The 25,409-nt window shown below is 63.3% G+C and overlaps 3 protein-coding genes across 3 annotated transcripts; 1 reads left to right on the forward strand and 2 right to left on the reverse strand.

Annotated features, from left to right (window-relative positions):
• The first annotated feature begins 799 nt into the window (after positions 1-799).
• On the forward strand, positions 800-1,964 carry ZNHIT2 (zinc finger HIT-type containing 2). Its single transcript, XM_062195868.1, has one exon. It carries the CDS (start codon positions 800-802, stop codon positions 1,922-1,924), a length of 1,125 nt encoding a protein of 374 aa, XP_062051852.1. The 3' UTR covers positions 1,925-1,964.
• Positions 1,965-2,062: 98 nt separating this feature from the next.
• Positions 2,063-5,709, reverse strand: TM7SF2 (transmembrane 7 superfamily member 2). Its single transcript, XM_062195867.1, has 10 exons — positions 5,508-5,709; positions 4,783-4,979; positions 4,646-4,700; positions 4,162-4,356; positions 3,980-4,083; positions 3,239-3,358; positions 2,847-3,015; positions 2,568-2,648; positions 2,368-2,490; positions 2,063-2,289 (listed from the first exon to the last, which is right to left on the reverse strand). The coding sequence occupies exons 1-10, from the start codon at positions 5,554-5,556 to the stop codon at positions 2,129-2,131; spliced, it is 1,254 nt and encodes a 417-aa protein (XP_062051851.1). The 5' UTR covers positions 5,557-5,709; the 3' UTR covers positions 2,063-2,128.
• Positions 5,710-5,853: 144 nt separating this feature from the next.
• VPS51 (VPS51 subunit of GARP complex) lies at positions 5,854-24,986 on the reverse strand. Its single transcript, XM_062195866.1, has 10 exons — positions 24,699-24,986; positions 24,189-24,318; positions 9,173-9,319; positions 8,870-9,089; positions 8,035-8,752; positions 7,571-7,786; positions 7,229-7,447; positions 6,774-6,895; positions 6,603-6,690; positions 5,854-6,206 (listed from the first exon to the last, which is right to left on the reverse strand). The coding sequence occupies exons 1-10, from the start codon at positions 24,909-24,911 to the stop codon at positions 5,946-5,948; spliced, it is 2,334 nt and encodes a 777-aa protein (XP_062051850.1). The 5' UTR covers positions 24,912-24,986; the 3' UTR covers positions 5,854-5,945.
• Positions 24,987-25,409: the final 423 nt, after the last annotated feature.

Consider the following 25,409-nt stretch of genomic DNA (forward strand, 5'->3'; position numbering starts at 1 on the left):
GGCCATGATAATTCGTGGAAGACATTGACTGCGAAGTAGAGGCAAGGGGGGGAGGAGAGCGCGGGCGCAGACGTTAGAAGTGCCCAGCGTGCACCGGGCTAGGCGGGCTGCCGCCACCTCGCCCTTTCTTCCGCTTGGCCCCGTGCTTCCCAGTGTCCCCTGGCAGCCTGGCTGCATCTCCCCTCCCAAGGCTGCCCAGCTCCCTGCTTAGTGATGAATTCAGGGGCTGGCGCTGTGGCACAGTGGGTAAAGCTGCCGCCTGCAGTCCCGGCATCTCCTGTGGGCGCAGGTTCGAGTCCCGGCTGCTCCACTTCCGATCCAGCTCTCTGCTATGGCCTGGGAAAGCAGCAGAAGATGGCCCAAATGCTTGGGCCCCTGCACCCGTGGGAGACCTGGAAGAAGCTCCTGACTCCTGGCTTTGGATGGGCGCAGCTCCGGCTGATGTGGCCCATTAGGGAGTGAACCAGCGGATGGAAGACCTCTCTCTCTGCCTCTCCTCTCTCTGTAACTCTTTCAAATAAATGAATCTTTAAAAAAAAATGACTTCAGCCGGCACTGCTCAGTTTTGCGGTGCGACCACCAGGGGGCGGGCTGGCACAGACGGGGCACTCCTGGCGCCCTAGCGCTGCCAAGGGGGCGGGGCTTCCGAGTGTGGGCGGAAGTTGCCGAGAGCCCTCCTCAGCCTGGCCTGCACTAACACTCGGAAGGCTCCGCGACGAGGCGGAAGTAACCGAGGAGGCGCCGGAAGTTGGCCTGCGGCCCGCGTGACGTCCGCGGCGCGCATGCGCTGCCAGTTGCCATGGAGCCGGCCGGGCCGTGCGGCTTCTGCCCGGTCGGGGAGACGCGGGACGCGCGCTACACCTGCCCGCGCTGCAATGCGCCCTACTGCTCGCTGCGCTGCTATCGGGCGCACGGGCCCTGCGCTGAGGACTTCTACCGCGACCAGGTGCTGGGGGAGCTTCGCGGCCGCAGCGCCTCGCCCAGCCGCCTGGCCAGCGCCCTGCGCCGGCTGCGTGAGCAACGCGAGACCGAGGACGAGCCCGAGGCAGCAGGCCTCAGCCCGGGCCCCGCACCCGGCGGACCTTCGGGACTCTGGGAGCGGCTGGCGCCTGCCGAGAAAGCAGCCTTCGAGCGGCTGCTGAGCCGCGGCGAGGCCGGGCGGCTGCTGCCTCCCTGGCGGCCGTGGTGGTGGGGGCGCGGGGACGGACCCCGGCTGGTGGAGGCGGTGGGGGACGCCGCGGAGCCCGAGCCCGAGCCCGCCCGGCCGCCCGCCGTGCCCGCCCGCATCCCCGCGCTGGCCAGCCTGAGCCGCAGCCCGGCCTCGCCGCTCGTGCGCTTCCAGCTGCCCAACGTGCTGTTCGCCTACGCGCACGCCCTGGCCCTGTACCACGGCGGCGGCGACGACGCGCTGCTCCCCGACTTCTGCGCCACGCTGCTCGGCGTATCCGGGGCGCTGGGCGCCCAGCGAGTCTTCGCCTCTTGCGAGGAGGCCCTGCAGGCCGCAGCCCACGTCCTGGAAGCCGGCGAGCACCCGCCCGGGCCCCTGGGGACGCGGGGCGCCATGCGAGAGGCCAGCCGCATCCTGCTGGGCCGGGGCCCCGCCGACCACAAAGGCTACACGCTGGCCGCGCTGGGGCACCTGGCTCGGACCCTCGGCCGTGCCCGGAAACAGACGGCGGCTGGCGAAGAGCGAGATCGCCTCTACCGCGCCCGGAAGAAATGCCAGTACCTGCTGGCCTGGGCCAACGAGAACGAGGCGGCCCTCGGGCCCCTGGCTGCAGACTGCGCCAGGGCGCACGGCGCGCACGCGGCGGCCGCGGAGGAGGTGGCCGCCCTGGCCGGGGAGCTGGAGCGGCTCTGGGGCGGCCCTGTGCCCCCCGCCGCACCTGCCCCAAGGACTCTCATTGAAGAGCTCCCTGGCTGACCTGGGGGGCCCTGGTCTCAATAAAGCGGAGATTGGCCCTGCCCGGAGTGACAGCTCAGTTGTCCCGCCCAGCCCGGGCTCGTGGGCCCACAAAGCGTCCCAGCCTCGCCCTGCCCCATAATGGCACGGAAGCGGGCGGCGAGTTGGAGCCGTTTATCCAGGGGAGGAGGGCGTCTCCGCCGGGGCGGCGAGGGTGCGGGGCGCTCAGTAGACGTAGGGCACGATGCGGTGGGGCACGCGCCGGCAGTACTCCAGCCACGCGCGGCCGTACTTCTGCAGGCACTGCCGCTCGTCCCGGGCCTCCCGGTGCACCAGCAGCGCCGTGAAGTAGATGATGTAGAAGTAGGGCAGCAGGTGCGACAGCCCTGCGGGGAGGGGCCGCAAAGGTCTCCACGCTGTCCGGCTGGGCGGTGGGAGGCCCGGGGCCAGCGGGGGTCACTCACCGCAGGGCAGGGACCAGGCCAGGGCCATGAGGAGGTCCCCGAGGTAGTTGGGGTGGCGGACCATCCCCCACCACCCAGACACCAGCAGCCTCCGCCCCGTGGCTGTGGGGATGGTCTCCAGGTCTGAGGGAGAGACGGGCAGGGGGCCAGGTCACTCGGTGACGGCTGCCACAGCCACGGCCCCCGGAGACCTGGCTCACCTGCCACCCGCGGGTCAGAAGGGTTCTTTCGGAAAGTGTTTTTCTGGGAGTTGGCCCCACGGAAGATGTAGTAGCCGACCGCTGGGGGGAAGAGATGCGTGCGTGGTCAGGGCTGGTGGTCAGGGCTGCCTGCCCGACCCCGGGAACCCACAGCCCAGACCCCCGGGAGCCAGCACCCGGCCTGAGGCTCGGCACCTACCCAGTGGGTGCCGAATGGCCCGAGTGACTGAAAGGGGGAGGGGCAGTGGTGGGCGGGGCCGCTGCCCTTTGCTGACTGACCGTTGAGGAGGCAGATGGCCGAGGCCATGGGCAGCCCCAGCGGCTGAGGGTGGTGCAGCAGGAACTGGGCCTGCAGGCTGTAGGTGAAGGGGACCCACACCAGGTCCCCGAAAGCCAGCATGAAGCCAAAGCCGTCGTGCGTGATGTCCATGGTGGTGAGCACAGCCTCCTGCAGCAACAGGGCCCGGGCACCCGGCTCAGCCCCACGGGGGCCCCGGGTGGGCCAGGCGCCCGGCTCGGCCCCACGGCGTCCCAGGGTGAGCCAGGCACCCGGCTCGGCCCCACGGGGTCCCCGGGTGGGCCAGGCGCCCGGCTCGGCCCCACGGCGTCCCAGGGTGGGCCAGGCGCCCGGCTCGGCCCCACGGGGTCCCTGGCCGCCCGGCCTGCCTCACCTCGTTCCACAGCGCGTCCGCCACGTAGAGCAGCTGGAAGCCGTTGACCAGCCACATGGCCAGCGAGGGGCTCCCTCGCAGCTCGGCCTCCTGCAGCAGCAGGGCCAGGTTGATGAGGACCTGGGGCAGGGGACAGGGCAGTCGGCTCCAGCTCTTCTCCCAGCCCCTCTGCCGTGGACCCAGGGACTGGCGTGGGCCACCTCCGGAGGACTTCCCGGCCTTGTCCTGGCGGGCAGCGGCCAGATGCACTGTCCCACCCGTTCCGCTCTGGGCTTGGACGCTCAGCTTCTGCGCTCACCCCTATGCGGGCAGCGGGGTGACCTGGGCCCTGCCTCTTGGAGCTGATTGGGGACTCCGTGGTGCAGTGTGTGCCCGGCACATGGGAGGCCGACGCACCAGACCCAGGGTGGGCACTTGGCACCCCTGCCTGGGGGTGAGGTCACTTCCAGGGCAACACCTGTCCCCTGGGGTCACCTTGGCCAGGCAGGGGTGGTTATAACCAGAGGGCACAGCTGGGTGACCGGGGATCAGTGCTAGGTCTGCCCTGCCTGCGGGCTCTCCCCACTCCCACAGCGCCCCCTGCTGTTCCCATCGGCTCTGCCCCTGGAACCCAGTCTCTCCCCTCTCAGCGCCCAGAGCGGTACCCAGGGCACACGGTGGATCAGTGCATGGCTGTCCACACACTATGACCTCGGCCCGCCTCCCCCGGGTCCCGGCCCAGCCCGGCCCAGCCCAGCGTACCCAGCCGATGAGGCCTGGCCGCAGCTCACAGAAATATTTGAAGTCAAAGGAGTAAATGCGAGGGTTGAGCTCCCGTCCCAGGAAAAAGTCGTAAATGGGGTTGCCTGGGGAATAAAAGGAGGGTGAGGGGCAGGCGGTGCCCCCACCGGCCTCCAGCCCCAGCCCACTAGGACCCCTCTCACCTGAGTTCCCCCCGGGGGCCAGGGCTGAGGCGGGGGCCGCCCGAGCTTTCAGGTACAGAAGGAGACTGAAGACGAAGGCAGTGAGCGTGGCGGCGAAGGCCAGGGGCAGCAGCATGTCCGGCAGCGCCCTCAGGGGCAGGCCGGCGGCCACCCCCAGCCCCACCAGCAGAGCTGTCAGCACCAGGGCCCGGAAGCCTGCATGGGACCACGCAGTGAGCTCGCACCCCTGACGCCCCCTCCCACCCGGCCCGGGGCGAGGGGAGCCACAGACCTCACCCCCGCCACTGCTCGGGCCACGCGGCAGCCGCACACGGGGTGGGGGTGCGGGGAGCAGTTCCCACGTCTGTCCTGGGCCACCGAGGCACCCAGGGGAGCTGGGGGTCGGGGCTAGTCTCCCTGAACCTCCCCGCTAGACCTGACAGCCCACCACCCCCGCACAACTCCAGCGCAAGGGATCATCACCCCCACCCCCACCCCCAGGCACCGTTAATGGGGTAGCGCAGACGGCTCTTGTCCTTTAGCTCCTGCCCCTCGGCCACCTGCGAGTTCAAAGGGGGCACTGATGAGGTCCGGGGGCTCCTTCTCCGCGGCCGACCCCGCCCCCCGCCCGCGTCCGCACACCTGGCGCGCCGGCAGCAGGTAGAGCGCCGCTTGCAGGCCGAGCCAGCCGAGCAGTAGCAGCAGCGCCCGAGGGCTCCACAGCGCCTCCAGCCCCGGCAGGTAGGGGGGCGGGCCCAGGAGGCGCGCCGGGCCCGAGCGGGCCACCAGCAGCAGGTGGATCATGGTGGCGGGCAGCAGCAACAGCAAGGCCGCGGCGCCTGCGGAGGGGCCGTGCGTCGGGCGTCCGCTGCCCACTTCTCCCCAGCCCCGTGGGCGCACCGCCGTCCCCAGGGCTCGCCCAGCGCCCCAGTCGCTCTCCTTAGCATCCCGTTCTTAGAGCCCAGCCGCCCCCTGCTCCCACGTCTTTTCCTGAATTCATCTTGGTCCCCATCCCCCCTCGAAGACCCGTCTCCTGCTCCCCCACCTCCCAGGCCTGCACCCCACAACCGCCTGAGCACTGCCTCCCCCGCCCGCTCTCCCCCTACACACACCCCTGTGCCCTCCTGCCTCCCCTGTCCGTTCCCTCTACACACACCCCTGTGCCCTCCTGCCTCCCCGCCCGCCCCCTCTACACACATCCCTGTGCCCTCCTGCCTCCCCGCCCGCTCTCCCCCTACACACGCCCCCCTGTACCCGCCTGCCTCCCGGTACCTCCCAAAGCCTCGGTCTTCAGACCTTGCCCCTGCCCCTCCCCCACTAACTCCTGTTCAGCTTCTGTCCCCAGGCCCCCCTCTCGGCCCCATTACCCAGGGGCCCCCCGAATTCCAGCGGGGCCCGGGAGCTCTGTGGGGCCATGGTCTCTCCTCTGTCGGGCCGGAGGCTCACAAAAGCCGGTCAAGGAAACACGGCCCGCCCCATCCCCCAGATGGGCTTGGCGCCACCGAGGATCCGGCCCCGCTGCCCCTGCACCTGTCTTGCTACAGCTCTGCAAGCGGCGCTCCGGTCCCGAGAGCTTTAAGGGGACGCGCACCCTGCCCATCATGGGCCCAGCACACCCGCCAATCGGCTCCCGGGGGCGGGCCCAACGCGAGCGACTCAGAGCTCGGCCTCAAAACCCCACCCCCGGCGAGTTCCGCCCCGGTCAGCGAGAAGGAGGAGGCCACACACGTTTATTAGGCGGGTCCAGAGTGGCCCGCGGGGGAGGGCCGCGAGCAGGGCACGCGCAGGACGGGGCAGCGGCCGGCCTAGCCGCGCTCGCAGATGACCTCGACGACGCTGGGCTCCATGGGCACTGGATCCGGGCAGCGCAGGGCGGCCGAGGCCACCACTTCGTCCAGCAGCAGGTGCACGAGCTCCTCGTCGGCCACGAAGCGCCACAGGTAGAGCTGCAGGAAGTGGCAGTCCACCTGCACCTGCTGCAGCCCGAAGCGCCCGAAGGTGCGCAGCCGCACGCACTCCAGCAGCGTCTTCAGGCTGATCTTGATGATGCCCGTCAGCACCGACACCTGCAGGCGGGGACCGGGACACAGGCGCTTGGCTCAGCGCCGGTCCGTGCAGGCGGCACCCGAGGTCTGACGAGGGCCAGAGGGACAGGGTGCCAGGAAAGGCCCGGAGTCCCAGGGCCAGGTAGGGAGGAGGACGGGGGTGGCCCAAGGGCCTCGCAATCGGGGGGCAGAGAGGCACCACCGCCCTACAGGGGGCTGGGCTGGGGCAGAGGCCAGAGTGTGACTGTCTCTGGGGAGCACCCAGGATCAGGACTGTGGGTACAAGCACAAGGCAAAGGGCCATCCTGGGTCAGCCCCCAGACCCAGAACGGGCCGGCGATGCTGGATGACCGAGACAGAGGCTGAGGGTCCCAGGGCTCTCTGCGAGGCTGCCCCGCCCCCTGCCCCCACCCAGACCTTGTTGAACTCCACAGGGCTGAACACGTCAATCCGCTCCGAGAACAGCTTCTGGATGTTGCTCAGGAGGTTGGTGTCCATCGGGGCACTGGGGGAGACACGGGGTCAGCCCACCCTGCACAGCTTTCCTCTCCTGCCCACTTGGCCCGCAGCCTCCCCGCCCGGCCAGACCTGGGCGTGTAGCTGGGCGCATAGCGACCCTGCGGCCGCGAGCTGCTGTACACGGAGAAGGTCCTCTTGCTCGAGTCGCTGCTCTGGGCCTTGCGGACGCCCTCTTCGTACAGGAGCCCCACCTGGTGGGGACAGGAGGTACTGCACGGGGGCCGAGCCTGGCGAATCTCCAGCCCCCCAAGCGCCCTGTTTCCCCTGAAGAATCACTGCGTGACCACTGAGCCGGGTATCTGGCAGGCACCTGACCACTGCTTACAGAACTAGGGAGAGGGCAGAGTGGCCCGAGGTCCCCTTTCAGCATGAGCCCTGCCCCGAGTTTACCCGAGGGAGAAGCGGGGATGCTGGGGAGGTGCGAGGCCACGGACACAGGCACCGGGCCGCTGTGCCTTGGTCCTCAGAGCTGTGGCCCACTCCCCCAGCCTGTGGCGGGGCCCCCGGCGGGCCTGGGCCGGCACCTGCACGTCAATGGCAGTCGTGTCCTCCACCACCCGCTTCATGACGGCGCGCACGTTCCGGGGCTCCAGGGTGCTGAGCCAGTCCCGCGTCTCCACACTCTTGCGCAGCATCTGCGATATGACCAGGCCCTGCACCTTCACGTAGTGGGTCAGCAGCCGCCGTGCCGTCTCCCTGGCCTCTGCACACAGTGTGCTCACGGGCGTCACTGGAGACTGGTCCTGGACCAGAGAGGCAGAGGACAGGGGCCTTGGGTGCCGGGCACACACAGCTGGACGGGGAACGGCCAGGAACGCACCGCCCAGCCTCCTGTGTCCCCAGCCCCTCTGTCCCGCGCGGTTCACCTGCACCAGAAACTGTTCGTCGGTGAGGGTGAGGATGTAGGAGATGGTGGCCGTCTCGTAGTCCAGGCAGAGGCGGGAGAGCAGCAGGAGCAGGGCGGGCGGCGTGGCCCCCCCCTTCTCCCCTGGGCTGTCGCAGAAGCCCTGAGCCGTCTGGCACATGGAGCGGATGAAGCCCACAATGAGGCCCTCGCGGACCCCCTGGCTGCAGAACTCGCCCTGGGGGGGGGGGGTAGACACAGCTGGTCCCCTCTTCCAGGCAGGCCACACAGGCTTCCTCCCACCTACCAAGTGGCCCAGAGTAGGTCCCCCGCTTGGGGCAGGGCCGGAGCCAACAGTGGGGACCCTGCCACCCTGTACCCGGCCCAGCTGCAGGGACCCTCTCACAGCCACAGCGCCCGGGGCCGGGACTGGGGGGCCAAGCAGCAGGAGCAGCACCCGGAACCCGGACGCCGAGGCGGCCGTACCCGGAAGTAGGGCTTGTTGGAGAAGGACACCTCCTTGGCGGTGAAGAGGTGCACGGCGGCCAGCGAGGCCTTGACGTGACTCAGGATGGAGCTGGCCACGCTGGCCAGCAGCTCGGCCAGGCCGGGCCCTTCCTTCCCGGCGAGGCGCGGCGCGGCCAGCGCCTGGCGCACGTCGGTCAGGCAGCCCAGGAAGGCGGCCCGCAGGCCCTGCAGGTGGTGGCCCAGGCGCTCCCGGGCCACTCTCTCCACGATCTCAGTGGCTGCCTCGGCGAGCCCAGCGGCGGCCAGCAGGGCCCCAGGCGCCCGCAGGCGCCGGTGGAAGCGATCCAGCGCCCGCACCAGCAGCGAGTTGTCACCGCCACCCTGCTCCTGCGCCAGGCGCCGCTCCACCAGCGCAAAGTAGCGGCCGCCCAGCTCCCGGGCGAAGGCGGCCAGCCTCTCGGCGCCCGCCGGGCCCTGCGCTGCGAACAGCTCCTGGTAGGCCGCCGCCACCTGGCAGAGGCCGCCCACGAAGCCGCTGCCGCCGCGGTCGGTGAACTCCAGCACGTCGGGGGCGGGCGGGGAGGGCCCCAGCTCGGCCTCCAGGCTGCGCAGCTCCGCCTCCAGCCGCCCCCGCGCGTGCTCCAGGAACTCCTCGCACAGCTCCTCCGCAGGCTCGCCCAGGGCCAGCAGCAGCTCCACGCACTCCGCCTGCTCCGGGGCGCCCGAGCCGCCCTCCCTGCAGGGAGCGAGAGGGCAGCGAGCAGTGAGGGAAGCCCCGGGCCACAGGCGGCCCCGTGGCCCGGGAGCCTGGTGCGCGTGGCGCTTGGGGCCTGGGGAGGGCCAGGGGCCCCACCTGAAGCGCTGGCGCAGCTGCTGGGCTAGCTGGGCCGTGATGACCTGGCAGTCGTCCTGGATGGCGCGGAAGGAGGGCAGGTGCTGGTACTGCCGCAGCACGGCGCGTGCGCGGCCCTGGTAGCGCACCGCCTGCCCGTAGGCGCCCAGCTCCACGCACTTGGTGAGGCGCGACGGCAGCTCGAAGAGGAACTGCAGCTTCCGCAGCAGCGCGTGGACCCCTGGGGGGTGAGGGGGTGGTGTGAGGCCCGAGCCCCAAGCCCTGAGGGACCCCCACCCCATGAACCGCCCGGGCGGGGCGCACCAGCCAGCTTGGTGATGCGCTCGTGGCGGTCCTGCAGTGTGGCGCTGATGCGCGCGCTGAAATCTGTGATGACGGCCATGTTGGTGGCCAGCCGGTCCATCTCGTCCTCCATCTTCCGGAAATCGTTCTTCATCTTCCGGATGGTGTCTGCGGGGCAGCGGAGGGGGGTCATGACGCCAGCACAGCGGGTGTTCCCGCCCGCGGGGGTCCCCGCCCTGCTGCCCACATCCCAGAGGGCTCGCTGCCCCCACTGCCCGTTAGACGTTCTGCTCCAGAGCCAGGGGCGGCCTGCGCACCCCCCCCCCGGGGGGTCATTCAAGGCAGTCGCCTCGTCTCCCTCCCAGGCCCTCAGGAGCACCGTGGCTTCTCTGAAGGGTCGGGAGGAGGTGTTCTGCCTCCCGCGCCCAGGGGGCCTCCACACGCAGCCCCTAATGCTGCCAGACTCCTCCTCCTGTCCCCTCCTGTCCCCCGCTGTGGCCATCAACATCAGACCCTCGTGACGATCCCGAGCTCCTCAATTCCACCCACGCTGGCCCAGATCTCGGCTGAGCCCACCACCTTCTAGAATTTCGGCCCCTCAGCCTGTCTGCCTGCTAGGAGCTGTGAGCGTCTTCAGGAACTGCGGCCGCGGCAACCCAGGCACTCCGCCTGCACACGGCCTCGCTGCCCCGCCACACGTCCCTCCTCGCCTCTGCCCTGTGCCAGCCTCCATCCTGGTCAAACAAAACCTCGGACACCAGCTGTTTCCTCCTCGCACCTGAATGGAACAGGGGTCCCAGAAGCCCCCAGCCGCTCTCCCTCCAACTCTCAGGACCTCAGTCCCCCGGCGGGGCTCACCCCACCCAGCCACCCTGCCAACCCTCTAGTGCACCTGCCTCATATGTGTATGTATATCTACACGTTTACACACATATACATACATGTGCATACACACACACAATACATCGTCAGGAACTCGCAACGGGGCACCGCTTCACACTGCGGGAGAAAATGAAGCAAACCTCGACTTGACTCCCCCAAACCTGCAGAGCGGCGTGTCCGAGCCATCCTCTCCCCCTCCTGAGGGTCTCCCCCAAACCTGCAGAGCGGCGTGTCCGAGCCGTCCCCTCCCCACTCCTGAGGGTCTCCCCCAATCCTGCAGAGCGGCGTGTCCGAGCCGTCCCCTCCCCTCTCCTGAGGGTCTCCCCCAAACCTGCAGAGCGGCGTGTCCGAGCCATCCTCTCCCCATCCTGAGGGTCTCCCCCAAACCTGCAGAGCGGCGTGTCCGAGCCGTCCCCTCCCCCTCCTGATGGTCTCCCCCAAACCTGCAGAGTGGCGTGTCTGAGCCGTCCCCTCCCACTCCTGAGGGTCTCCCCCAAACCTGCAGAGCGGCGTGTCTGAGCTGTCCGCTCCCACTCCTGAGGGTCTCCCCCAAACCTGCAGAGTGGCGTGTCCGAGCCGTCCTCTCCCCCTCCTGAGTGTCTCCCCCAAACCTGCAGAGTGGCGTGTCCGAGCCGTCCTCTCCCCATCCTGAGGGTCTCCCCCAAACCTGCAGAGCGGCGTGTCCGAGCCATCCTCTCCCCATCCTGAGGGTCTCCCCCAATCCTGCAGAGCGGCGTGTCCGAGCCATCCTCTCCCCATCCTGAGGGTCTCCCCCAAACCTGCAGAGCGGCGTGTCCGAGCCATCCTCTCCCCATCCTGAGGGTCTCCCCCAATCCTGCAGAGCGGCGTGTCCGAGCCATCCTCTCCCCATCCTGAGGGTCTCCCCCAAACCTGCAGAGCGGCGTGTCTGAGCCATCCTCTCCCCATCCTGAGGGTCTCCCCCAATCCTGCAGAGCGGCGTGTCCGAGCCATCCTCTCCCCCTCCTGAGGGTCTCCCCCAAACCTGCAGAGCGGCGTGTCCGAGCCATCCTCTCCCCCTCCTGAGGGTCTCCCCCAAACCTGCAGAGCCGCGTGTCTGAGCCGTCCCCTCCCCCTCCTGAGGGTCTCCCCCAGCCCACTGCTGCACTGACTGAGATACTCCACTTCCAGGCGTGCTCAGAGCCCTGACTGACGACCCACTTGGCACTTTGGTGTGGACACACGAGCAACTCACTCGTCACATTGCAGAACAAAGCTCCCGAGGTCCCTTGAACCTGTTCCTCCGCTCCACCCGGGCTCCCGGCCAGTCCGTCATGCCTGACTCCTACCTTCACCTCCCGTTCTGCCCACCCCGTCAGCAAGCTGAGTCCACACACAACAGCTTCCTGTGGGCCACCGTCACCTGCTGTCCAACTCTTCAACATCCCCTGGGACTTCCCTGACTCGAGGACGGAGCTCGCCACCACGACCATCAAGGGGAGCGGAGACCGTGAGGCCCCTCCCACAGGGGGCGGAGACCGTGAGAAGCCCCTCCCACAGGGGGGGCAGAGACCGTGAGGCCCCTCCCACAGGGGGGGCAGAGACCGTGAGGCCCCTCCCACAGGGGGCGGAGACCATGAGGCCCCTCCCACAGGGGGGCAGAGACCATGAGAAGCCCCTCCCACAGGGGGCAGAGACCGTGAGAAGCCCCTCCCACAGGGGGGGCAGAGACCATGAGAAGCCCCTCCCACAGGGGCAGAGACCTGAGAAGCCCCTCCCACGGGGGGGCAGAGACCATGAGAAGCCCCTCCCACAGGGGGCAGAGACCTGAAAAGCCCCTCCCACGGGGGGGGCAGAGACCATGAGAAGCCCCTCCCACAGGGGGCAGAGACCTGAGAAGCCCCTCCCACAGGGGGGGCAGAGACCATGAGAAGCCCCTCCCACAGGGGGCAGAGACCGTGAGAAGCCCCTCCCGCAGGGGGCAGAGACCGTGAGGCCCCTCCCACAGGGGGGGCAGAGACCGTGAGGCCCCTCCCACAGGGGACTCAGCGCTGCTCTGGACCCACAGGTGAAGAGCACAAACGCTGAAGGAAGCCGTGGAGAACTTCGCGTTAAGTGATGCGGCCGACCCGGAAGTGCATCCTGAATCATCCCAACTCCACACAGTAGGCCAGTCTTACCGCGTGGGAGAAACTGACATGGAACACAGGCACCTTGGATGTGATGCAGTGACAAGGAAACTGACAACACAGCTAGATGGGAGGATCATCTTTGTCCTTTAAAGATTTATTTACTTATTTGAAAGAGAGAGAGAGAGAGAGGAAGAGACAGAGATCTTCCATCTGCTGGCTCACTATCCAGATGGTTGCAAAGGCCAGGCCGAAGCCAGGAGCCAGGAGCTTCCTCTGGGTCTCCCACGTGGGTGCAGGGGCCCAAGCACGTGGGCCATCTTGTGCTGCTTTCCCAGGCCATTAGCAGGGAGCTGTACCAGAAGTGGAGCAGCCGGGACAGGAACCGGCATCCTTAGGAATGCTTGCATCAGGCGGCGGCTTTACCGGCTACGCCATAGCACTGGCCCCAGGATAACATTGGACACAGCGCTTAAGCCACTGCTGGGGTTGCCCACATCCCCTAGCTGAGGGCCTGGGGTTGGAGCCCCCGCTCTGTTTTCCACTCTACTTCTCACTAACGTGCACTCTGTGAGACACAAGGGATGGCTTACGTAGTTGGGTGCCTGCCGACCATGGGGAGACCAGGATGGAGTTCTGGGCTCCTGGATTCAGCCTGGCCCAGCCCCAGCTGTTGTAGGCTTTTGAAGAGTAAACTAGCAGATAGAAAAATCTCACTGTCTCTCTCTCCATTTCAAATAAGACATTCGAAAGCAATACAACTAGAAAACAAAGAGAACCCATCATTTGGAGATAAAATTCTGTCTTAATCAACTATTGGGCCAAACTGAGGCAGTCGGGTGGGCGCTGGGACACACTGAGGAGTCGGCATCCCCCCGAGCAGTGCCTGGGCTCCCGGCACGGCTCTGCTACCGATTCCTGCTTCCCGTTACCAAGCACCCCGGGAGACACTGGCGGGGGTGCAAGTAGCTGGGTCCCTGCACCACAGGGGAGACCTGGTCCAGTGACCAGCAGACAGAAGATCTCTCTGTTTCTGTTTCTCTGCCTTCAGGTAAAAAAGAAATTTAAAAAAATTTAAAGAAAATAAAAACAAATGATAGCAGCATATGTGAGGAACCACAGCAATGAACACACAACCTGGCACGGACCCAGCACGCTGCGCGGGTGAGGTGGCACGGGCCCGGCGCGCTGCGCGGGTGAGGTGGCACGGGCCCGGCGCGCTGCGCGGGTGAGGTGGCACGGGCCCGGCGCGCTGCGCGGGTGAGGTGGCACGGGCCCGGCGCGCTGCGCGGGTGAGGTGGCACGGGCCCGGCGCGCTGCGCGGGTGAGGTGGCACGGGCCCGGCGCGCTGCGCGGGTGAGGTGGCACGGGCCCGGCGCGCTGCGCGGGTGAGGTGGCACGGGCCCGGCGCGTTACATGGATGAGGTGGCACGGACCCGGCGCGCTGCGCGGGTGAGGTGGCACGGGCCCGGCGCGTTACATGGATGAGGTGGCACGGGCCCGGCGCGCTGCGCGGGTGAGGTGGCACGGGCCCGGCGCGTTACATGGATGAGGTGGCACGGGCCCGGCGCGCTACGCGGGTGAGGTGGCACGGGCCCGGCGCGTTACATGGATGAGGTGGCACGGGCCCGGTGCGCTACGCGGGTGAGGTGGATAACTGCTACAAAAACAGAAGTTAACAGATTGCAGAACCTGAAAGGAACTCTGACATGGGCTGTGGCCGCCCAAAGTGGCATTTTAACCACTCTGTCAAACACCTGCCCGTAATTATAATTTTTTTTTTTTTTGACAGGCAGAGTGGACAGTGAGAGAGAGAGACAGAGAGAAAGGTCTTCCTTTGCCGTTGGTTCACCCTCTAATGGCCGCCGCGGTAGCGCGCTGCGGCCGGCACACCGCGCTGTTCCGATGGCAGGAGCCAGGTGCTTCTCCTGGTCTCCCATGGGGTGCAGAGCCCAAACACTTGGGCCATCCTCCACTGCACTCCCTGGCCACAGCAGAGAGCTGGCCTGGAAGAGGGGCAACCGGGACAGGATCGGTGCCCCGACCGGGACTAGAACCCGGTGTGCCGGCGCCGCAAGGCGGAGGATTAGCCTGTTGAGCCACGGCGCCGGCCGTAATTATAATTTTAAAAGATCAAAATACTGGGGCTGGTGCTGTGGCATAGTGGGCCTCCTATGGTGCCGGCATCCTATATGGGCTCCGGTTCATGTCCTGGCTGCTCCTCGTCCAATCCAGCTCCCTGCTAATGTGCCTGAAGAAGATGGTCCAAGTGCTTGGGCTCCTGACACTCACATGGAAGACCAGAACGGAGTCCAGGCTCCTGGCTTCAACCTGGCCCAGCCCCTGCCATTGTGGCCATTTGGGGAGTGAACCAGCGGATGGAAGATATCTTTCTCTCTCACTCTTTTACCGTCTATCTTTTCCCCTCTCTGTAACTCTGCCTTTTAAGTAAATCTTTTGGGGCCAGCGCTGTGACGTACTGGGCTAAGCCTCTACCTGCAGCAGCAGCAGCTCATATGGGTGCCAGCTCGTGTCCCAGCTGCTCCTCTTCCGATCCAGCTCTCTGCTGTGGCCTGAGATAGCAGTAGAAGACGGCACAAGTGCTTGGGCCCCTGCACCTACGTGGGAGACCTGGAAGAAGCTCCTGGCTCCTGGCTTTGGACTGGCCCAGGTCCAGCCATTATGGCCATCTGGGGAGTGAACCAGCAGATGGAAGACTTCTCTCTCTGTTTCTCCCTCTCCCTGTCTGTAACTCTACCTCTCAAATAAATAAATAAACCTAAAAAAATTCATTTCAAGTAAAAAAACACACCTTAGGTTTAAAAATAAATAAAAGTAAATCTTTTCTAAAGTGGGAAGGCATACCACACAGCTTAGGTAGAGCCAAATACATTAATTCTTTCTAGAAATGTAACTTGACCCCAGTAAAATTTTAAGAAGCTATTTGTTTGAAAATGACAAGTGAATATACGTTTAGATGGGAAAATATGAAAATATCAAAAACTGTGGAGATGAAAAGTACTGGGGGCCACCGGCACTGTGGCACAGGAGGTTCACCTGCCGCCTGCAACAGTGGCATCCTGGGTGGGCGCTGGTTCAAGTCCCGGCTGCTTCACTTCAGATCCAGCTCCCTGCCACAGTGCCTGGGAAGGCAGTGGAGGATGCCCGAGTCCTTGGGCCTCTGCGCCACGTGGGAGACCTGGAGGGAGCTCCAGGCTCCTGACTTTGGCCGGGCCCAGCCCCTGCTATTGCAGCCATTTGGAGAGTGAGTCAGCAGGTGGAAGATCTCGCTCTCTGTAACTCTGCCTTTCAAATAAATAAATAAATCTTCAAAGATATTTTTCTGAAAAGTAGCAGAGGAACTAGGCATTTTACCATTTAGAGCATTATAAAGTTATAATTTTTTTAAAAGACAGTGGCTTAACCCGCTTTGCCACAGCACCTGCCCCAAAGCTACTGTAATTTACAGTGTGTGGCACTGGTTCAGTTAGAGATCAACTGCACAGAAGTCAACCCGCAAGCATAAACAACTCTGGGGACTGCTTCCTCCGAGTCTGTGGCGCTGGCCCTGTGTATCTGCCCTGTATCGCGTTAACATGATGTGTTACATGGGATGCCTGTGTCCCTCGAGCCAACTTCACATTGCTGGGACGAATCTCACTTGTCACGGCAAATACTCCTCTGAGCATTCTGCCGGGCTCGCCAGTACTTTGTTCAGGACTTTCGTGTCTGCATTCGTAAGGGACGCAGGCCGTTGAGTCTGTTTCTTGTGCCGAGTTTGTCTGACTTTGGCATTGGGAGTAATGCCAGTCTCACAGAAGTAGCTGGGAAATGTTCCTTCCCCAAATTTTTGCAAGAATTTTTAAAGGACTGGTAGAATTTTTAAAAAATATTTATTTATTTATTTATTTATTTGAAAATTAGAGAGGAGAGACAAAGAAAGAGATCTTCTATCTGCTGGTTCCCTCTCCAAATGGCCACAATGGCCAGAGCTGAGCCCGGCTGAAACCAGGAGCCAGGAGCATCACCCAGGTCTCCCACGTTGGTGTCAGTGGCCCAAACACGTGGGTCATCTTCCGCTGGTTTTCCTGGGCCATTTAGCAGGGAGCTGGATCATAAGTGGAGCAGCCGGGACACGAACTGGAGCCCCATACGGGATATGGGTGTCGCAGGCAGCAGTGTAGCGCGTGGCGGCTTTACCTGCCACAGCGTAATCCTGGCCCCAGTCTTGGGACGTTTGGTGTGGGAAGTTTTTGGTTAGTATTTCCTGTCTTGTTATAGGTCTTTCAGATGCGTACGTTTGTCTTTTAAGAACTTCATCCATTTAATCTCATCTGTGAGTGCACACCGTCACGGTGTTGTCTTATAAAGGCGGCCTCTGGCTTCACTGTCTCCGCGCTCCGGTTAGTGTTTCTGTCGTGAACAGGGGCTTCCTTAGGTGCACACGGCTTCATGTTCACACGTTGGCAAATTTCTCAAGTTTCTCTCATGAACGATTTCTGACTTCACCTCACCGCAGTCACATGAATTAAACTCTTTTACTGAGACCCACTCTGGCCTGGCGTCCGTCTGTCCTGGAGAATGCCCACATGCCCTGGAAGACTGCGCGCCCTCTGCCCCGGGGTGGGGTCTGTTAGGTCTGTGGGTACAAGTTTGGCAGACTATCTTTCTTTCTTTCTTTTATTTGACAGATAGAGTTATAGACAGTGAGAGAGACAGAAAGGTCTTCCTTCCATTGGTTCACTCCCCAAATGGCCACCATGGCTGGCACTGCACCAATCTAAAGCCAGGAGACAGGAGTTTCTTCCCGGTCTCCCATGCAGGTGCAGGGGCCCAAGCACTTGGGCCATCCTGCACTGCCCTCCCAAGCCACAGCAAAGAGCTGGACTGGAAGAGGAGCAACTGGGACTAGATAGAACCCAGTGCCCATATGGGATGCTGGCGCCGCAGGCAGAGGATTAACCAAGTGAGCCACGGTGCCAGCCTCCTTTTTTAAAAATTTTTTTTTATCTTTCTTTTTTAAAGATTTATTTATTTGAAAGACAGATTAGAGAGACAGAGACAGAGAGGTCTTCCATCTGCTGGTTCACTCCCCAGATGGCCGTAACTGCGCCGATCCGAAGCCGGGAGCCAGGAGCTTCTTCCGGGTTTCCCACACAGGTCCAGGGGCCCAAGCACTTGGGCCATCTTCTATTGCTTTCCCAGGCCATAGCAGAGAGCTGGATTGAAAGAGGAGCAGCCACGGCTGGTGCCGCGGCTCACTAGGCTAATCCTCCACCTGTGGTGCCAGTACCCCGGGTTCTAGTCCCGGTTGGGGTGCTGGGTTCTGTCCCGGTTGCTCCTTTTCCAGTCCAGCTCTCTGCTGTGGCCTGGGAAGGCAGTGGAGGATGGCCCAAGTGCTTGGGCCCTGCACCCGCATGGGAGACCAGGACGAAGCACCTGGTTCCTGGCTTCGGATTGGCGCAGCACGCCTGCCATAGTGGCCATTTTGGGGGTAAAGCAACGGAAGGAAGACCTTTCTCTCTGTCTCTCTCTCTCTCACTGTCTAACTCTGCCTGTCAAAAAAAAAAAAAAAAAAAAGAGGAGCAGCCAGGAGAGCTGGATTGGAAGTAGACCAACCAGGACTAGAACCGGCGCCCACATGGGATGCCAGCACTGCAGGCAGCAGCTTTACCTGCTATGCCACAGCACCAGCCCCCAATATATGTGTATTTTTTAGTGGTAGTGGGTACTACCACTAGCATCCTAACTTGTAACAACATGGTTTAGTCAACATTAAAATGGCTTCAACAGCTATGCGATAGCTATTGCTACATGCTACAGCTGCGCTCTAGAAGCGACGCTCCGGTATGGCACTGTTGTGCTCACTCCTGTCTGCTGTCATCACACACATGGTCACGCAGTGTGACCTCAGCCGGTCCCTAACTGCTGCTGTACGCGGCACCGCCTCAGACAGGAGGAAAGGCGTCTGCACGACGCAGCCGATGCTTTACCACCTGCCCACGGGATCCAAGTTGCCGTGCAGGCCCTGGCCTTTCCGCTGGAAGGATCAGAATTATTTCCGGCACAGACCCGACAGGGAAGAACTGTGTGCTTTCCCAAGAATGCCCCAACTCCCCCCTTTGGCAAGACGGCGTCAGCGGGTGGAGAGTTCGCGGCGGCCATGCATCCGTGGCCCCCCGGCCTCCGTGGCATCAGCGGCTGGTCCTGCCGAGCCCCCTTGTGTGTGACGCTGCTTCCCCCTGATGCTTTCCGGTTCCCTGCCTCGCGACGCTCTGGATGCGAGGGGTTCAGGTGGCTCTCTCGCCATTCAGCCCCTGCTTCTTCTTCTTCTTTTTTTTTTTTTTTTTTTTTTTTTTTTTTGACAGGCAGAGTGGACAGTGAGAGAGAGACAGAGAGAAAGGTCTTCCTTTGCCATTGGTTCACCCTCCAATGGCCGCTGCTGCCGGCGCATCGTGCTGATCCGAAGCCACGAGCCAGGTGCTTCTCCTGGTCTCCCATGGGGTACAGGGCCCAAGGACTTGGGCCATCCTCCACTGCCCTCCCGGGCCACAGCAGAGAGCTGGCCTGGAAGAGGGGCAGCCGGGACAGAATCCGGCGCCCCAACCGGGACCAGAACCCGGTGTGCCAGCGCCACAAGGCGGAGGATTAGCCTGTAAGCCACGGTGCCGGCCGCCCCTGCTTCTTAGCTGTGGACTGCTTTCACTGATCTGGGGAGTCTCCAGCCGTTAGCTGCATTTTCTCTCTCCTGCGCCCCGATACTTCCAGACGCTGCTCGGCGGGGCTGAGGCGCTGACCTCCGGTGCGCTGGCTCTCCGTGGGGTCACAGCTGCTGCTGCCCATCGCCTGCCCTGCACCACTGCTCTGTTTGCAACTCTTCCTCCTTGATCGCCCGCATTTAGCGAAACATCGCTCGTGTCCTTCCCTGGGTGTTTGTAGATGTTTTCTTTAGCTCTCTGAATACACTTAAAATAAAGATTTGCCTTTGTACAGTAAATCCAGTGTTGGCCTTCTTCAGAGAGAGTTTCTATGTTATTTTTTTCTTGTGAATGGGCTACATTTTCTTATCTCTTTGCATGCCTAGAAGTTTTTGCTGAGAAAAATACTTGCACTACTGTAACATGCCAGCTGTGGAAGCCAGATCCTCAGACTGACTGCTGCAGGCCGTGTGCTGTGTGCTGAGTGATTGTTCCGAGTCTCTTACACCTGAACGAGTTCGTTTCTGAACGAATTCTATCCAGACTGGGCCTCTGTTGAGTGTAGCCGTGGAATCCTGGCTTAGTCAGCTCAGTGGACAGCTAACCACCGGGCAGTACGTCCCCTCAACGCCGTGGAATCCTGGCTTAGTCAGCTCAGTGGACAGCTAACCACCGGGCAGCACGTCCCCTCAACGCCGTGGAATCCTGGCTTAGTCAGCTCAGTGGACAGCTAACCACCGGGCAGCACGTTCCCTCAACGCCGTGGAATCCTGGCTTAGTCAGCTCAGTGGACAGCTAACCACCGGGCAGCACGTTCCCTCAACGCCGTGGAATCCTGGCTTAGTCAGCTCAGTGGACAGCTAACCACCGGGCAGCACGTCCCCTCAACGCCGTGGAATCCTGGCTTAGTCAGCTCAGTGGACAGCTAACCACCGGGCAGCACGTTCCCTCAACGCCGTGGAATCCTGGCTTAGTCAGCTCAGTGGACAGCTAACCACCGGGCAGCACGTTCCCTCAACGCCGTGGAATCCTGGCTTAGTCAGCTCAGTGGACAGCTAACCACCGGGCAGCACGTTCCCCCAACGCGTGGAGCCAGCAAATCTCCCGCCTTCGCCGAGGGGCTCTGTGTGCGCTGTGCACTCCTGCACACTCGGCCACGCCGCTTAAAACTGGCCTTGGCCGTCGCTTCCTGCCCATGCAGAGCCTGGAGGCAAGCGCAGGGGAGAGCGCTGGGCACTCGCAGGTCTTCCCTGGGCATCTAGCGCGCCCTGTGCACACGCGTGACCTTCAGCAGTCCCCGGAACACGTCAGAGCTTGCGGAAGGCCCTGGCGGACGCTCACTCCTCACCTTCCCCCGGGGGCTTCTGAGCGACTCTGTCGTCGGCTCCAGCTCTCAGCCATCAGCCGGGGCAGCTGCGGCACTGGCTTGTCATTGTTTTGACCAGCAACCCTGACGAGAGGCTTTTGGCGCTGGGCAACACCCAAGCCAGGTCAAAGACGGACAGGCGCATGGAGTGGAATCTTGCGGGAAAAAGCCAGACAGGGACGACGACTGTGAGGGCGCGAAGCTCTGAAAGCGTCCCCGCACCATTCTCACTCGACCAGCACCAGGAACAACACTGATGGTTTTCAAGGCTACGGCTGAGTGGGAGAGCAGGCAGTGCAAGTATGGCAAGTCAAAAAACCACAGGGCTGGGACTGGCACTGTGGCGCACTGGGTTAACGCCCCTGCCTGAAGCACCGGCATTCCATATGGGTGCCAGTTCGAGATCCAACTGCTCCATTTCCAATCCAGCTCCCTGCTATGGCCTGGGAAAGCAGTAGAAAATGGCCCAAGTCCTTGGGCCCCTGCACCTGTGTGGGAGACCCAGAAGAAGCTCCTGGCTCCTGACTTTGGAATGGCGCAGCTCTGGCCATTGTTGCCATCTGGGGAGTGAACAAGTGGATGGAAAACCTCTCTCTTTGTCTCTAACTCTCTCTGAAACTCTTTCAAATAAATAAAATAAATCTTAAAAAAAAAAAAAAAAACACAGGGTTGGGACTGGCGTTGTGATGCAGTGGGTTAAGCTGCCGCGTACAATGCTGACAGCCTATGTGAGCACTAGTTGGAGTCCAGCTCCCTGCGAATACACCTGGGAAAGCGGCAGAAGGTGGCCCGAGTGCCTGGGCCCTGCTACCCACGTGGGAGGCCCAGATGGAGTTTGAGGCTCCTGGCTTTGGCCTGGACCAACCCTGGCCGTTGCAGCCATTTAGGGAGTGAACTAGCAGATGAAAGATCTCTCTGTCTCTCCCTCTCTCTCTATGTAACTCTGCCTTTCAAATAAGTAAAATAAATCTTAAGAAAAACAAACAGAGAGAGAGAGAGAGAGGGAGACAGCAAACGCATGGTAAGAATGGTGGCCCCTGTGGGTTTTCTCTCTTACAGTGTGGCTGTGCTCACCCACTGCCACACTGCCTGTGGACGCCTTCGGGCTGCAATGGTAGAACCAAGGAGCGCCAACAGAGGTCAGGTGGCTCCGAAAGCCTCAAATATTTATGCTGTCCTTGTCAGAGGCGTCTGCCAACACACGGCCTGCGGTCGGCCTCCCCGTTCTGCCACCCTGGAGCGTGCCCCAGGGCCCTTGCACAGCTGTTTGCCTGTCTGGTCCTTCTGCCCCCAGAGCCTCCCCATGCCTTCACCCGCTGTCTCCTCATCACAGCCTCTCTGTGCCCCCATCAGATCAGTCCCTGTCACCCTCTCCAATATATTATCCACTTTTACTTTCTTCAGAGCACTTTTCAAAAGTAAAATGAAAATTGTAAACACTTTTGGGGCCGGTGCTGTGGCGTGGCAGGTTAAAGCCATGTCCTGTGGCGCTGGCATCCCATATGGGCGCCGGTTCTGGTCCCAGCTGCTCCACTTCTGATCCAGCTCTCCCCTATGGCCTGGGAAAGCAGTGGGAGATGGCCCAAGTCCTTAGGCCCCTGCACCCGTGTGGGAGACCCAGAAGAAGCTCCCGGCTCCTGGCTTCAGATCAGCTCAGCTCAGGCCGTTGCGGCTGTTTGGGGAGTGAACCAACAGATGGAAGACCTACGTCTCGACCTCTCTAACTCTTTCAAATAAATAAAATATAGAACAAACAAACGATCTCCAGCATCTCTACCCGCTGCCTGGCCATGCCCACATTCTGCTCCGCGTTCTCCAGCAATCGAGGGTCGTCCCGGTTAAGGCCACGCCCACCCCGTCCCGCCCCCGCCTTCTCATCCCAATCGCACCCCCAGGACTCTGCTCCTTTCTCCCGCCTCAGTCCCTGCCGCCCAGTACATGAGCACTTCACTCCATTTCACTCTCCTGCGTCTCACCCAACTTCAGCAATTCGCTCTCTGTTCTTACAGATGTATTTATTTGAAAGACAGGCACACACAGAGGCAGAAGAGATCCTCCAGTTCCCTCCCCAAGTAGCTGGGCCAGGCCGAAGACAGGAGCCCGGAGCGTCATCCGGGTTTCTCCTGTGGGTGCAGGGGCCCAAGTTCCGCTGCCTTCTAGGTACATTAGCAGGGAGCTGGACTGGAACCAGCACTGACACAGCATTGGTGGGTTAACCCACTACACAACCCCAGCTCCGCCAATCCCATCTCAGTGGCTCTAGGACACCCCGCTCCCGACTGCGCTGAGCCCTTCCCAAATGCTCGCCCCCCGCGGGGGCTGCGCGGTCTTCACAGCTTCTGAACAGCAGGGTGGAACCAGGGCTCCGTCCTCAGGCCACCCCCTCGGCCTGGACGGCAGGATGCCCCAGGGGTTGGTGCTCGGGCTTGGCTTTCTTCGCTCCTCCCCCGGGTGCTCGCATCTGGTCTCACCTGGCTGCACCCTGACCTTCAGTCTCTCCTGACCTCAACCCTCATCTAACGGGCATCTCGACCTGATGACGCCTTCCGGTGCGCTCCTCCCCAGGCCCCCCACAACCAACAGCGTTACGGTTCACCCAAGCTGCAGGCGGCTCCCATCTCACCCTTGTCTCACTTATCACCAGATTCCACCGTGAGCGCCAGAGGAGCAACCTTCGGCATCTCACTTCTCCAGCCCTGCACCCCGGTACACGCCACCGCCATCTGCCCTGGACTGCGGCACGGTAAGCTGCTGCCCACGCCGCTCCACTGTCTGCTCCCAGCACAGTGGCCAGAGGATCTTTTAAACAGAATGCTCCATCTCGAGCGAAAGCAGGCCCCTCACCACCACCTATAAGTCACGGGTCTCAGGGTCTCTGCCACCTGACCTGACCAGCACGGACGGCCCCTCCTCCAGGGCCTCCCCACCATGACTACAGCGGATGCCGGCCGCACTTGGACAGCCTCCCCAGCTCCGCCTTGTGGAAAGCGGACCCCACATGCGTCACCGCCCCCTCTCCTCCTGCCTCTTACTGCGGCCTGGGCCCAGGCATTCATGTACTGTGGCCTCCACAACCAGGCCGTGGGCGCCAGAAACCGAGGTGCTTTGTCCGCTCGGCCCACTGCCGTACCCCGGTGTGAAGGGCGACTTTTGATCAAAATAAATGCATGAAACAAGAAAGGAAAAGAAAAAAAAGGAACGGAGGCGCCCTGTCTTTTGCGAACGAATACGAGACCTCACAGTGCGTGTCCGTTAGAATCCCTGACTCCCACCACGTGTCCCGCTAGAATCCCTGACTCCCACCACTCTGTAATTTTCTCTGGAAAAAATTTTAAAAGCACACACACATAAATTTGCGCAATCAAGCAAGAGCCAGGTGTCAGAACGTCAGGCGTATTCCACGAGATGGCAACGCCACGTCTGTGACGCTCCGGAGACTTCTCAGCACAGACGCTGTCTCCTGCTGGGTCGATGCCAGCATTGGGCAAGGGAGCGGCACCCGCTGACCCTGCTCCAGGTCAGACGAGGAGCAACAGGCCGGTCGGGAGGGTCAGAGGTCACGTGCGCTGCAGGCGCTCAGAGCAGCCACGGCTGCCTCCGGGGCTTAGCACAGCTGGGCCCAACGCTATCACGCGGCCCGGGCCCTGCACCTCTCAGAATAGAAACTGAGACGGTGCCGGCACCCCATCTGGGCCCCAGTTCAAATCCCAGCTGCTCCACTTCCGGTCCAGCTCCCTACTATTGCTCTTGGGAAAGCAGTGGAAGACGGCCCAACCCCTTGGGCCCCTGCACCCACGTGGGAGACCTGGAAGAAGCTCCCGGCTCCTGGCTCCTGCCTGACCCAACCCTGTATGTTGCACCATTTGGGGCGTGAACCACCGATTGGAACATCTCTCTCTCTCTCTCTCCACTTTGGTCTTTGAAACCACCTTCGGACAGCGGCCTCGACCTCCACGGTGGTCTGACCACGGAGGCTCTGAGTCTGAGGAGGAACTGGGGGTCACCTGTGGCTGAGATGAACTTGTTGTAGTTTTCATAGACCAGGGTCTGCATGTCGCTGTCTAGAGCCCGGATCTGCCGCACCATGTCCGTCTCACTGTCCATCAGCTGGGCCAGGGGACACTCCCTACGCAGCTGCAGGAGGTGGGTGGTTAGTGCGCTGGGCAGGGAGGCGCCCATGTCCCCAGGCTCGCCCACCCCTGTGCGGACTTCCAGGCCCGGCGCGGGGGTGACCCGCACGTTGGAAGCCCCCGGGCTCGGTCCCTTCTCGGCAGGGCGCACGTCACAGCCTGGACCACGCCCCCTACCCACCAAAACATGCCCCAGGCCTCGGACCCCGCGCCGCCTCAGGCCAGCCCACGCCCGCCCACGTGGCCTGAGACACCACCCCCGCCCCGACTGCCCGAACGAGGGGTCGGCCTCCTCTTTGGAAGCCCTGCGCCCCCCACCCCCACAGGCAGGAGCTGGGGGGCCCGCAATGTATCAGGGCCAGATCCCCTCCCCCGCCCACACACCTTGTCCAGATATACTTCCGGGTCGAAGTGAGCCCCGTTGAGGTCAGTCGGGTCCAGGGGGTCCGGGCCCGGGGGGCGCCCTGCGGCCTCCCCCTCCGAGAGGCCGTAGTACAGCTTCAGCATCCCGTGCGCCTTCCGCCGCCGCTCCGGAGCCTCCGCCTCGGGCCCCTCGGGGGCGTCCCCCGGGCCCGGGCCGGCGGCAGCAGCCGCCATCGCTTCCACTGCAGCCCACGGGCTGGAGGCTGGGACGCAGACCGGGACGGAGAGCCACTTCCGGCAGCCATAAAGCGCTCGTGGCGACGAGGCGGTCCGTCCGCTGAAGCGTCCCCCGCCGCCCGGGTCCTGCGGGACGAGAGTTCCCCCTCACCTGTCCGGCGCGAAGGCGTTCCGGGCGGCCCGGGCGGCCCGCATCCGGGGGGAAGGGTTTTGTGGGCCGGCGGGGAGGTCGGGAGGCGGCCGTGCGTCCTCGCCCGGGTGCGGTGGGCGGACGTGGACCGCGGGGCCGGGCCTCCTCGCCCGGGTGCGGTGGGCGGACGTGGACCGCGGGGCCGTGCGTCCTCGCCCGGGTGCGGTGGACGGACGTGGATCGCGGGGCCGGGCCTCCTCGCCCGGGTGCGGTGGACGGACGTGGACCGAGGGCCGTGCGTCCTCGCCCGGGTGCGGTGGGCGGACGTGGACCGCGGGGCCGTGCGTCCTCGCCCGGGTGCGGTG

This window comes from Lepus europaeus, chromosome 7, assembly GCF_033115175.1.
Source record: "Lepus europaeus isolate LE1 chromosome 7, mLepTim1.pri, whole genome shotgun sequence".
In the NCBI taxonomy this organism is placed as follows: domain Eukaryota; kingdom Metazoa; phylum Chordata; class Mammalia; order Lagomorpha; family Leporidae; genus Lepus; species Lepus europaeus.